This window comes from Euprymna scolopes, chromosome 8, assembly GCF_053919585.1.
Source record: "Euprymna scolopes isolate OS-2025 chromosome 8, ASM5391958v1, whole genome shotgun sequence".
Classification (NCBI taxonomy): domain Eukaryota; kingdom Metazoa; phylum Mollusca; class Cephalopoda; order Sepiida; family Sepiolidae; genus Euprymna; species Euprymna scolopes.
This window is the reverse complement of record NC_136489.1, coordinates 57,051,844-57,065,102: the sequence shown is the minus strand read 5'-3', so window position 1 is coordinate 57,065,102 and position 13,259 is coordinate 57,051,844. Positions and strand designations below refer to the sequence as shown.

The 13,259-nt window shown below is 34.7% G+C and overlaps 1 protein-coding gene across 3 annotated transcripts in view; it reads left to right on the top strand.

Moving 5' to 3' along the window:
* LOC145283583 (protein diaphanous homolog 2-like) overlaps positions 1-13,259 on the top strand; it is a 182,230-nt gene that overhangs the window by 105,183 nt on the left and 63,788 nt on the right. For all 3 annotated transcript variants that reach the window (XM_080132506.1, XM_080132505.1, XM_080132504.1), the window contains exons 14-15: positions 270-755; positions 4,548-4,662. In XM_080132506.1, coding sequence (XP_079988632.1) covers positions 270-755; positions 4,548-4,662 — 601 coding nt within the window. The remainder of the gene's footprint in view (positions 1-269; positions 756-4,547; positions 4,663-13,259) is intronic.

Below are 13,259 nucleotides of genomic sequence, written 5' to 3'. Positions count from 1 at the left end.
TAGTGCAAAAACACTTTGAAAAAGCAAATAATAAAGTTGTAGTCAATAAGCTTCACAATTAAAACATTTTTCCAGAATTTTTTCTTTATTAAAATTCCTTGTTTGAATTTTTAATGGATTGATGTAAATATTGTAATTTATTCAATTTTTATTTTCATCACTCTTTCTCTATTTAATAGCTGTTGAGCTTTTTATTATCTTGGTAAGTTTTGATTGTAGATAATATTTATAGTTTTATATGTATATTCTGTTTGAATTTTCTTTTTTAGATCAACTCTGGAATAGGTGCTGTGATCAACAATGCCATTGGAGGCAGTGGCTCGGAGTCTGGTGCTCCACCGCCCCTCCCGCCAGGGCCAGGTGGTGCACCTCCACCTCCACCTCCTCCACTCCCGCCAGGCTTTCCGCAGATGCCACCACCCCCTCCTCCTTTACCACCTGGTGCACTGAGCCCCGGTGGACCCCCTCCACCGCCGCCACCACCTCCTCCCCTTCCTGGAATGGGAGGTCCACCGCCGCCTCCACCACCTCCTCCTCTTCCTGGAATGGGCGGTCCACCGCCCCCACCGCCTCCCCCTCCAGGGTTTGGTGGTGGGCCGCCACCTCCACCACCGCCTCCAGGGATGGGTGGGCCACCACCTCCCCCAGGGATGGCTCCTCCAGCATTTGGACGACAAGATGCTTTGCCATTCGGGATGAAACCCCGAAAGAAATATAATGTTACTATGAAGATAAAACGAATCAATTGGACCAAGGTAAGTTTGTTTTGTTTTGTTTCTTGTAATACTCTATCTGAAAGGATATTGAGATCTTTTCTTTTTATTTCATTTTATATTTAAGTGTACTTACTCTGTATTGCCTGTAGTGTATTTGCTTGGTTTGATTTTCTTTTCTAAACTTTGTTTTATGGGTTTTTTTTTCCAAAAATATTTTTTTATCCAAACAAAGCAAAGTAACTCTGTATGAACAAAAACAGCTTTTGTTTTTTGTTTTTTTTTTATATTTTATTTTATTTTTTTTTGTTTTAAGATGGCAGCCACTTATAACTAATTCTCATATGAACAAAGTATTTTCTGGAATTTTAAATCGAAGTAGATTTTATTCTAAACAACTTGCTGCATTGATCAACACAAAAATATTGACGGAAGAAAACTATTGGTGCCAAAGAAACGCTATTAAGTCTAACTTTACTTTATATACTAGATTTTTTTTTATAATAGTTCTATTCACTTAAAGAAGGGATATTGTCAGTGAGATGTAATGGGTCAGATTTAGAGGGCACAATCCTAAGGGAGTAGTTGTGCAGCAAGAGTTTTGTACACATTTAAATTTCTATTAAAATACAGGAAGGGGATTTTAAAGGCGAGCAATCTGAGAAAAGAAGCTCTCAAAATAATTTTACGGCATCTGAGGGTTTCTACAAGGATTTTGCTGCTAGCCTGGTTTGTTGAGGAATGAGGGAGGGAGTATTTATACTGCAGAGTACTAATGCAGTATGTTCGTTGGAACACATTCTGTGATAGTAGTTGTTTAGCAAAAACAGATGCAACATTGCGGTGATGGGACAGGGGCTGGAGCTTGTTAGATAGTGCAGGACCTACTAGGTTAGAGACATTTTTGTATATTAGAGACTGGAGATCATTTTGTAAGCCATTTTCCTTGGATATATGTGCGTTTGATTTGCCTGTATGATGAGAGTGGTGTCATCAGCAAATATACCCCTCTCAGACGCAATTACACCAAAGATATTGTTCATGAAGATCAGGAATAATAAAGTTCCAAGTATTACCCCTTGGGGAACACCCATATTAACGTGATGTTTTTTTGGATGCATGACCATCGAGAACAACATGAATCCTTCCTTTAGTCAAGAAAAATTTGATTATATTAAATATTCATCCAGTAATTCCATACAAAAATTAATTTTCTTCAGAAGACCTTCATGCCAGACTCCATCAAAGGTCTTGAATCAGTGCTACCATTCTCGCTTCATGTGCCCTATCCAGTTTATGGTATATGCATTCAGAGATGACCATTAAGATATGTACAGTAGAATAGGATTGCCTAAATCCATACAGAAAGAAATTTAGCATTTTCTAAGTGGTGAACTATCACTAGTTTTTTTAAAATTTTATATATGGAAATCGCTTGAAAAAAGGCATGAAGCCACTTGATGTATGGAGCTAACAAAAATGAAAAAATGGTTATTGCAAAGATAGATGTCTATTGAGCAGGAAGAGAGTTCCACAACCCTGCAGTTCTTGGAAAGAAACTACTGGAACATGAAGTTCTATTACAATGAGTTATTAAAACTACAAATTAATAGACCACTAGACCAACAAGTCAAACAAGCTGGAACAAAGGAAGCAGGAAATAGTATTATTTATCAAAAAGACTAACAACACCACGTCTGTGTGAGAGAGGTTGCATTGAAGAAGAAATATATATAGTCTGATAGTAGCTTTGTAGAGATAGAAAATAGTCTCAGGTGTGAGAAAGTGTTTAGAGAGACATAGAACCAATTTCATGAGAAGCAGAAAGAGCAATGGATCTAATATATGAACAAGAAAGATTTGATGAGAAAGATTGATCGAGAAAGTTTAGAATCGATTTTGAATTGAGAGCAGAGCTACCCGTAAGAATCTCTGGAAGAAAAGGGGCATGTCTACAATCGAAAGACTGGAGCTATTAATTTTCTCAATAATATTCATTAATAGATTAATTAATGATTCAAAGATTTTAGCAAAGAAAGGGTTATTAAAGGTAGACAAATTGTGTTTTTTTTGGGGGGGGGGTAATTGCATAGGAAATGTCCCTTTGGAAATTAGTACATGGCCACCTGTTGACAATCAAGAATTAACCTTGTTAGAAAGAACAAAAAAAAAAAAAGACTTGGCCTATAGAGGCTATTGGGGTGAGGGTATACAGCAGGTCACAAATGGATTGGCTGACTCCTGTGATTAAGGCTTGATGAGCAATCATTTTGGCAGAATGTCAAGGATAGTTATGGGCATCATTGATTCATATGCCCATACTATTCAAAGAAAAACAACCAAAGTAATTATTTTATTACCTCTGCCAAATCTCACTTTAATCACAATGTTGTTGGCAATTTCTAGAGTTATATTTTCAAATTGAAAATAAACAAATATCTACAATCTTATTTTTCATGATGTTATTAGTGTATAATATAATATATATATATATATATATATATAATGAAATAAAATGGAGGTGGAAGGATCTGAATACTCAATGTTTCGCCCGATTGATCAATGACCATCCCTCTTGAATAAGCCTGCATAAATCGGGCAAAACGTTGAGTATTCAGGTCCTTCCACCTTTTTTTTTTACATGGTGGTCACCACTTATCAAGGCCCGGAAGCCACTCAGGGATAAGGGTTATTGCAAGTACAGTACGTTAGTGTGGAAATTTGAAAGTGTTTACTTAAGGGGGCGGTTCATTAGGAATTTGTTAACATTGGGCTTGAAGACATCCAAGTTGTAGTCAGGTGGGAAGCAGGCAGACGGAACAGTTCCACAGGCGTGCAGTTCTAAGAAAGAAGCTTTGTTCATGAAATCCACGTTTTGATTTAGGCACAGATAAAGAGTGGGGGAAATTTTTTGTGAAAGATTGACGAGGGGGGGACCAGAGATTTGAGTTCAGACGAGCACTTGCCATGGAAATAATGATAAAACAAGGATAGGCTTGCAACGTCTCTTCTGTGGGAGAGAGGTTGCAGGGTAGAGAAAAGGGCATCTCCCACTAAGCCACAAAGTCTATTTTCTACTCTGTCAAGGCAGGATAGGCTGTTTTTAGCAGCTCCTGCCCAGATATGGCAGCAGTATTCCATCCTTGGACGTACTTGGCTTTTATTTTATTTCATATTGTTGGATTTAATCCAGCTCACCAATCATATATATATATATATATATATATATATATATATAAACAAAACGTCCTCTACAATGGTTTGTTTTTAACTGTCATCATCCTGTTTTGGTATTTAAGGTGATGCAGGTGTCTTGTACTCCAGGGTTAGCTTTGCTAGTTGAGAATAAATTCAAATGCTATTTGAATAAATAATAATAAATCTATACCTCACAAACGATAGCAATATACAAAAAATCATAGTTAAACTATAGGTCAGAATTTGTATGATTTGGATTATTCCAACTATTGTTCTCATTTTGAGTGTTATTTTCACGTTTCAGTTGATATAACCTCTAACCTTCTTCAGGAATATCTTGTCAAACTCTAGAATCTATGTAATGCTCTAGTTCTGTTAGCCATAACTGGGTAGAAATCCTAAGCAATTTCCAATTGTATTTTTGGATGTTACATCAACCAAAACATTGTGTGAATAAAACTCAAGATGAGAACAGTAGTCCAAATAATACAAATTATCAATCCTCATCTGAAAAATTCGGAAATATAAACATTTAATTATCCCGGTGTGTTAAATGTATACATGAATACTTAATGCTGCTGAACTACACAATGTACACATGATTGCACTACATTAATTTTTTTTTCTTATGTCCAGATTAATGCCAAAAATGTTGACCCAGATTCGTTCTGGATCAAAGTTAATGAAGAGGAATTTGCCAATGATGACCTCCTTAAAGAAATCGGCAACAACTTTGCTACAAAAGTCATAGGTAAGTTCGTTTTGATGTTTTTCTCCGAGCACAGTATTAGTACTAAGCTTGGTAAAAATCAAAAATATGATTTTATCTAGTATATAAATCAAAAGTTAGTTTATTTCTCGACTCTTTGTGGTTTATAACTTTCTACAAAATAAAGGTTTCATTATTATTAGTATTTTTTCTGTAGAACATGGATCTGCATTTTTAATAAAACATCTTTTCTTCAACTTCTTTCAAAAAATAATTTATCCACCTTGGAATATTTTTCCATTGGCACCATTTCATCTCCACTACCCAAATCGAGATGCATCATACCCCTAAACCAATCTCTTTTAAAGAAGAGACTCTGCTGCATAATCTGCAGTAATAAATAAGACTGTACTTCTAAAAACAAAAATACGTTTATGGCTCCGCAAATTCATACTAGAATAGTCTGCAAGACCCCATGGCATAGTGGATGAGGTACTTGGACTAATTCAGTTGTAAAGTACAATCTTCTGGAGACTGAAAGTTCAATCCTCAGTACATGCGACACTCACAGTATAATTGCAAATTATTTAGGACTTCTATCTAGTCATGGCTGACGGATCGAAAGCATGCTACCCAAGTGGATTAGATAGAGGGTTTCATGCAGATTTCAGAGTTCAGCAAGGTACACTTGAGTAAGGTTGGAGGTTACATAAACTGAAATGTACAAATAACACTCAGGGTCAGAAAAGTAGTTCAGATAATCCAAAAAATATCATCAATGTCATTATATATTGATATTAAATAATAAAAATTAAACAAAAAAACACGTCAAGACCTGCTAATGGAAATGGGATATTTAGATTGTCCATCTGATGCTCTGCAATTTCAGCTATTTTGCTTGACTATTATGCAAACCGTTTTATTTGTACACACTGCTGCTATTTAGGCTTTTATTAAAAATGCCTTCTGTAATCTTTTTAGCTAGATTATTTTTTGAAAGAAATATAAAAACAATATATTTTTTTTTGTTTTTGCTTGTCAAGAATACATATGACGGCTGTTCCAAAAGTAAAGCCTCATTTTTTTTTTTTTTCTCAGAAAGTTGAAGAGCTATAAAGACCAGAGTGATACTATTAAAATGAGCAACTTTTCTGTGTTCCAGAATTTATTTTTCTATATAGTCACCACCATTTTCAATGCGGATATTCTTTTGACAGGAATTCAATGACACATCTCTGCTTTTGATGCACATTCATGACAGAAGTAGCTTTCTGAGAGTCTCACACCATCAATATTTGCAACAGAGAGATGAAACTTTGATGTTATGACTGCATAAGTTCAGTCATCATAATAATGCAATTTACAATCTCCTCTGATCCATTCGAGCAGAATGAAAAAAAAAAGGAGGTATTACTTTTGGAATGCCTCTCATACTGATGTTTCGCAAAGAAATTGATGAATCTAAATGAAACATGGATTTTATAGAGCAGAATGTTGTTAATCACAAAGAAACTGAATAGATTTGCTTCACTTTATTATATGAAATAGAATATACGTTCTAGGACAGGTAAAATGGTTTCTCCAAACAGAAATTTTGGCACCATTTTAATGCCCATTTATGGAGATGAAAAAATGTTGGACTAAAACTTATATGCTTTATTCTAATTTTAATCATAATCCATTACAGTATAACCCCATGGCCCTAGGATATATTTTTTTCAGGTTATGATGTGGAATACAATGTTTTTCCGGGTCTTGGTTACGGTATTTGCCCCGCCTTATGGTGTTATTTATAATGTTATTTGATTATATACTGTACTGTATTTTGTTACTAATTTTAATGCCGTATCCCAGGATTCTACTGTACATGATTTTGATTCTTGAAAATGTTTAAAATGTAAGGAATAATTTTAAGGGCTTCAGAGACAATTGAAAGTCGGGGAATTTTTCTTAATTGGTGTCTAACAACTATGTGAAATTCGATGTAAATCTGAAATATTTGAATTAGGAAATTATGCCAATATTATGCCCCTTAAAAAAGATATATACATACACATATATAATTATTATTTGATCTATATACACATCTAATATTATAAAATAATATATTGAATATATATTTTGAGTATCTACTTCTACAGTACTTAATGCGTGAGTATAGTAACATGAAAATATATTTATGGCAAGTAAACTACACTGCGTTTGTTTCATTCATTTGGGAAATCATGAGACTAATTATGTGGATGTATGTTTTTATAAATCATGTTTATTTCCAGCCAACTAACCAATCATGTTTGTTGGTCTTATTACTCTCTCTCTTATTTCCATCAACCAATGGTCATCAAACTTTTTGTTTACATGGGTTTTTGGCATTTCCCACTTTTAAGAGTTAAATTAATAAAGGTGCCACTTATATATATATATTTTATTCAACCAAACATTATTAACAATAATAGAAATATGTTTAATTATAGCCTCTTTTATTTATTTTTTTTTTCAATTTCTCTAATGATCTTTTTTGCATTGAAATAAAAAAAAATTAAAAACACTGTTCCATTGGCATTACAATATGGTAACCTTCAAGTCCAATGTAAACAAGTTCTTCAGTCATCCCCTTAAATAATCCAAAGTCTACCTAATTAACACCATTGATTATTAATCTACCACCTTACATTTATTAACCCTGATCCTTGAGTGGCCTTCAGGCCTTGATAACATCTACTACCTCATAAAAATTTTTGAAAAGTAGGTATATGTATATCGAACGTTTTCAATTGTCCATCAAATTATCATCAGATGAAAAAGCAAACAAACGAAAAAAGTTAAAGAGAATTTCAAAAGTTAATTGAAAAATGAGCAAATGAAGTCAGACGGCAGGAAAACATTTTCACACTATTACAGAAAAGACGTTAACAATTTTAATTCTGTGCTACCAGAATTATTGGCACAAGATAAAATTGTATTATGTTAAGCATTTTAAGATATTATTAACGCTGCGATAGTCTCATGGGGTCTTTATACACCCCAATACAAAAATGTTTATAGTGTTATTTTGTAAAATATAGTTATCCTGCTGGTTCAGATATATATCTACAGTCCCTGTTGAGCAGTGAGAATCACTTGTAACTTGTTGATATTAATATAAAATAATACAATAAATTATAAAACTAAGGAAAAATTAAGATATTACATTAGCTCCATCAAAACTTAAGAAAATACCAAAACATTAATTCCATATTAAATAGAGTATAACTCCTATAATTTGAACATCCGCTTCGTTCAAATTAGAGGATGCTGTTCAAGTTTCGGGATAAAAAAAATGTGCTGCAGTTAACTTTAATTTTCTAAGAATTAAGAAATAGTAAATGAAATTCATTGCTATATGATACTTCAAGTATATATTAAGTTGAGTTTACGATATATTGCAAGTAAGAATTGTTAAATATTATTACCAGGAACAAAAACATTGAAAATAAATTAAATCTACTCTTACTTGTTAGGTATTTATTACCTAAGTTATCATCTATGATTTTTTTAGCTATTCATCGAATGAGTCTCATTGCAGTTTCTATTTTCATCGATTGAGCTCTCAGGCGCTGCCATTGTATTCCGTAAGCGATCACAAAAATCTACAATTTCTTGGTTCTGTAGCTTCTTCATGATTATATCTCTTCGGAGTAACATTGCTTGCAAAACATAGTTGTCACTAAAGTAAGGACTTTTTTCTAGAAATTTTATAACCGTCTCCATAGACTTTTCTGCATCATCCCATGATATTGCTTCATCAGAGTGTTCTTGGTTATTTACATTAGGGTCAAGAGAATGGGAGCTGTCGCTATTTTCATCACCATTACTGCCTTCAGGATATTGATCAGTAGTTTCCTCATCTTGTTGCACCCACATTTCAACATCATTTGCATTAAGTGATTTAAGAACAGTGTGGTTGGTCGGTAACCATTTGGTTTCAAGAATTTTTTTCTATACCAGATGTATTCTCTGATTCTTTCAGTTCAGAAGTCTTTGGCGCTGGGTATAATTTACCCCATGCTTTTGTTAATGTGCTTGTTTGAACTTTTTTTTTTTTTTTTTTTTTTTTTTTTTTTATTACATTTTCACCCCAAACAAGGCACATTGCCACTTTGGTGTAGAGGGCTACTATCAGGGGAAACATCTACTGGGGTACTATGTAGGGATTAGGGCAGCGAGATGTTGGTTCACGTTGCACTTGAACTTATGCATGTCAGTACAGTCGGGGAAGCAGTGACCTGGAATGGAATTCCAAAGTCTAGCAGTTCTGAGGAAGAAACTACTGGAGTAGAAAGATCTTTTACATCTAGGGATCTCTACAGTGTGGGGGTGGGATTTTGCAGCTAGTCGGGTCTGTCGAGGGTGTTCACGTCGTGAGGACACAAGTGATTGCAGTTCGTCAGAGCATTCACCATTATAATACTTGTAGAACAGGCAGAGGGATGCAACGTTTCGACGATGGGACAGAGGCTGAAGCTTAGATGCCAGTTTAGGGCCTATCAGATTTGCGACTCTCTTTTGAACCCTGTCAAGGAGCGAGAGACTAGTAGCCGATGCACCAGCCCAAATATGACAGCAATACTCCATACATGGGCGAATAGTGGCCTTATAGAGGTACAGGATACTTTCGGTGTTAGAAGTTTCCTAGCACGGTAGAGAGAGCCCACCTTCCTCGCAGCGGCCCTGGCAATGCCCTCGATGTAATTGTTCCAACTCATGTTTCCTGTGAACGTTAGGCCAAGGAGCTTGAGAGACATACTCTCAGATAAAGAGTCGTTGGCCATTGCTATAGGTGGTAGAGAAGGTTTCTTGTAATTATTGAATGAAACCAGTTTTGTCTTGGCGGCATTGAACGTGACCATCCATTTTTGTCCCCATTCCACTACTGATTGGAGGTCATCCTCTAGTGTTTCTGCCATTGCTTTGGATATATGTTCATTTGTTTTCCTGTCGTGCCTGCTATAGAGTGTGGTGTCATCAGCATATATCCCCATCTCAGAGGCAATTTTGTCGGGGAGGTCATTTATGAATATCAGGAACAGCAGAGGTCCAAGGATAGATGCCTGGGGCACTCCCGCATTTATATCATATTGTTTAGATGTACGACCGTCGAGGACAACCTGGAATTTCTCTTATCTAAGAAGGATTTAATTATGTTAAGAATTCTTCCTGAGGAGACCCTCATGCCATACCCTGTCAAAAGCCTTAGATATATCTAGAGCTACCGCTCTTCTCTCTCCCGCTTTGTCCAGTGAATGGTGTATGCGTTCAGAGATTACAGTAAGGATGTCTGCCGTGGAATGGGCTTGTCTAAATCCATATTGTTGGTCGGTCAGAAGTTTAGCATCTGTAAGGTGCTGGACTAGAGCATGGTTAATTAAGGTCTCAAATATTTTGGCAAAAAGTGGGAGGAGGCTAATAGGGCGATAATTTAATGGGTCAGTTCTTTCGCCAGAATTCTTGAATACTGGTACCACAGAAGCAGTTTTCCAACAGCCCGGAAAGCAAGATTCATTAAGGCATTTGTTGTAGAGTTTTGAGAGAACTGGAGCTACTTCGGCTGAGCACTTTTTTAATAGCACAGCTGGGATGAGGTCGGGTCCACATGCTTTTGAAGTGTCAAGGTTTTTTATGATAGCATGCACCTGAGCAGGGGTGATTATCAGATCGTCTAGCGTGGCGTCTGTCCGCATAGGAAATCCCATGCACTTGCAAGAGAAAATATGTCATCTTTGATAGTAAAATGGCGCTGAAAATTGCTTATACTCACGGTAATATTTATAATATTCATCATGAAATCATTTCTGTAGAAACATTTTAAGTTCCAAATAATCCCTTGATCCATAGGTTGGATGAGAGAAGTCACACTAGGTGGTAAGTAGCATACGAAAATATTCCCGCAAGATGACACTAGTTCTGACTCAGGAGGATGTGCTCTACAATTGTCCAACAGAAACAAGTACTTTGAATCAGGTTTACCTCATTCAAGAAAACGCCTCTGGACAACTGGCACAAATTCTTGTAAAAAACATTTTTTAAACAACTGTTGATTCATCCATCCATTTTGTGAAGAATAATAGGATACTGGCAAAGGCGAAACTCCTTTTAATGCTCAAGGACACTTTGATTTGCTGATGGCAAGAAGCTTAAGTTTATGAGTTCCAAAAGCATTAGCGCATACCATCACTCTTAGTCTTTCTTTATTTAATTTGAATCTTTTTATTTTCTGCTCCCCACATCCGGCTAATGTTTTTGTAGGTAAGCACTTCCAATTTACGCCACTTTCATCAGCGTTGTAAACATTCTCTGGTGTTAAACCATAATCAGCAATTATCGTCTTGAATTTGTCACAATAATCTGATGCTGTGTGTGTATCAGCAGACCGTTGTTCGCCTGACATTGTTAATTGTCTTATACCTACTCTTAAAGCTCCCAAGCCAGCCTTCACTGAATTTCATATCTTCTGCGATATTCAAATCTTCCTTAAGAGATTTTGCTTTAGCAATTAACATGAGCCCAGATATTACTACACTTTCATTCCATTTTGCTACAAACCACTCATGCAATATTCGATCGAATTCAACTTGCTTTGGTCTGCGAAGAGTCCTTCTTTTGACATATCTTTTATTTGAAGAGAAAGGAGCAGCCTTCAATATTTCCTCCTTTTTCTTTTTGATGTAAAACAGTGTACTTCTTCCAATCTTATAATCTCTCAATATAACGCTATTTTCAACTAACTAATTTTTCTTTAATTTGATGGTTTTCGAGTAAAGTCAGTGTCACTTGTTTTCTTTTAGAGTTGCAAGCCATTGTGATGGGTTGTTTTACACTATTTTAAATATAGCAATCTGAAAAAAAAATTACAGTTAGTGTAAATTATCAATAGCTAATCTACATTAATTATATAGTACCAATATTAACATTTCTGCACAATATCTGACTAAACCATGTAAACAGTTTTACTGCAACTCCGCATCAAATATGCTAATACAATTTCAATGACAAGACAGTTCGAGTTTAGAGAAAGTCCAGGTTTAGAGGATGTCCAAATTAAAGGAGTTTTACTGTATTACAGAGTAGCCTAATGATACATAATATGCACTTATATCTACAAATTTCATTTCCACTGGAAAAATACAAAAATGTATAAATCATAAAATCAAACTAACGTTAGTCAGCGGGGATAACTGGACACCCCAGAAGGACAAAGCGACGTCTACATCCAAGGAAAACAGAGATACAACTGCGCCATACCATAGTGCTATACCCTCACTGAGTTAGGAGAGTACTGGGAGGGAGGAAAAGAAATAAGTTGCCAACTAGGAATTATGAACATTTAAACAAAATTGGGCTGACACCCCCCCCCCACAGACACACATTGGACTAACGCAGGGTTAATGCTTTCAAATGTAATATTAATTGTAGATTGTTGGGTTTTGATGAAGATAGCTTTAAGTATCTTTTTTTATTTAAATTTCTATCAGAGTGTATTATTTTAGTATTATTAATTAGAATTTATCTTAAATTAAAGTGGAGGGAACAGTTATGCTTTTGTAGCTGTTTGGAAAATTAATCTGAAGATTACAAAATACATAGTGAGGTGGCTGGGTAAAGTAGTGGTTGTAAAACCTATGTAGTTATTAGCTTTCTTATGAAAATCGAAAATGTTCATGATACATAAGAAATCTACATTAGTTATTTTGCTCTGAACACAAAAAAGATTATTAGAAAAATCAAAAACATAAAAGATGATTAAACAGAATACAAAAGAACTCTGCGATACTGAGGCTCTAGGATATGGTTTTTTAGGCTACAATGTGGAATACAATGTTTTTCTGGACCCTGGTTACGGTATTTGCCCCCACCTCTTACAGTGTTATTTATAATGTTATTTGACTAAATACATGTGTATTACATACTGTAATGTATTTTGTTACTAATTTTTAATGCCATATCCCAGTGTTTTACTATAGTTATTTTTAAGAATGTTGGCTTGAATGAAAAAATGCTGCCTAAATACACACACACACTACATATGTGTGTGTATGTATGTATATATATATATATATATATATATATGTATATTATATAATTAAAAAAATAAATGATTAAGCAATATATTATTTTTAACAATGTTTGCTGAAATGAAAAATACTACCTAAATACACACACACAATACACTATGTATTTTTTATGTATACTTTTAATTTTCTTATATTTAATTAAACCAATACATCTAAAATATGACTAAGTATATTTCCTGTTTCTGTTTTACAATGTTTATTATTATTATTATTATTTATATTCTCATTTTTTTAGAATCCATCCGTCCCAATGGCTCAGGTTTAATTTTTTGTCCTGTCATTTTTATTTGTCTTCCTTTCATTATGATACCTTCTCACCTCCTCCACCCAAGGGTGAAAAATGGTGAAATATTCCTCACCTCCTTTTGTTGTAAAATTGTTGTTGACTTCATCGAACACATATTGGCATTCCTCGGAGATATACATGTCTATATTGTTTCATGTTGTATGTTTGCATATATGTTTGTCTTTACATTTGCCTGTCATATATATATATATATATATATATATATATATATATATATATAT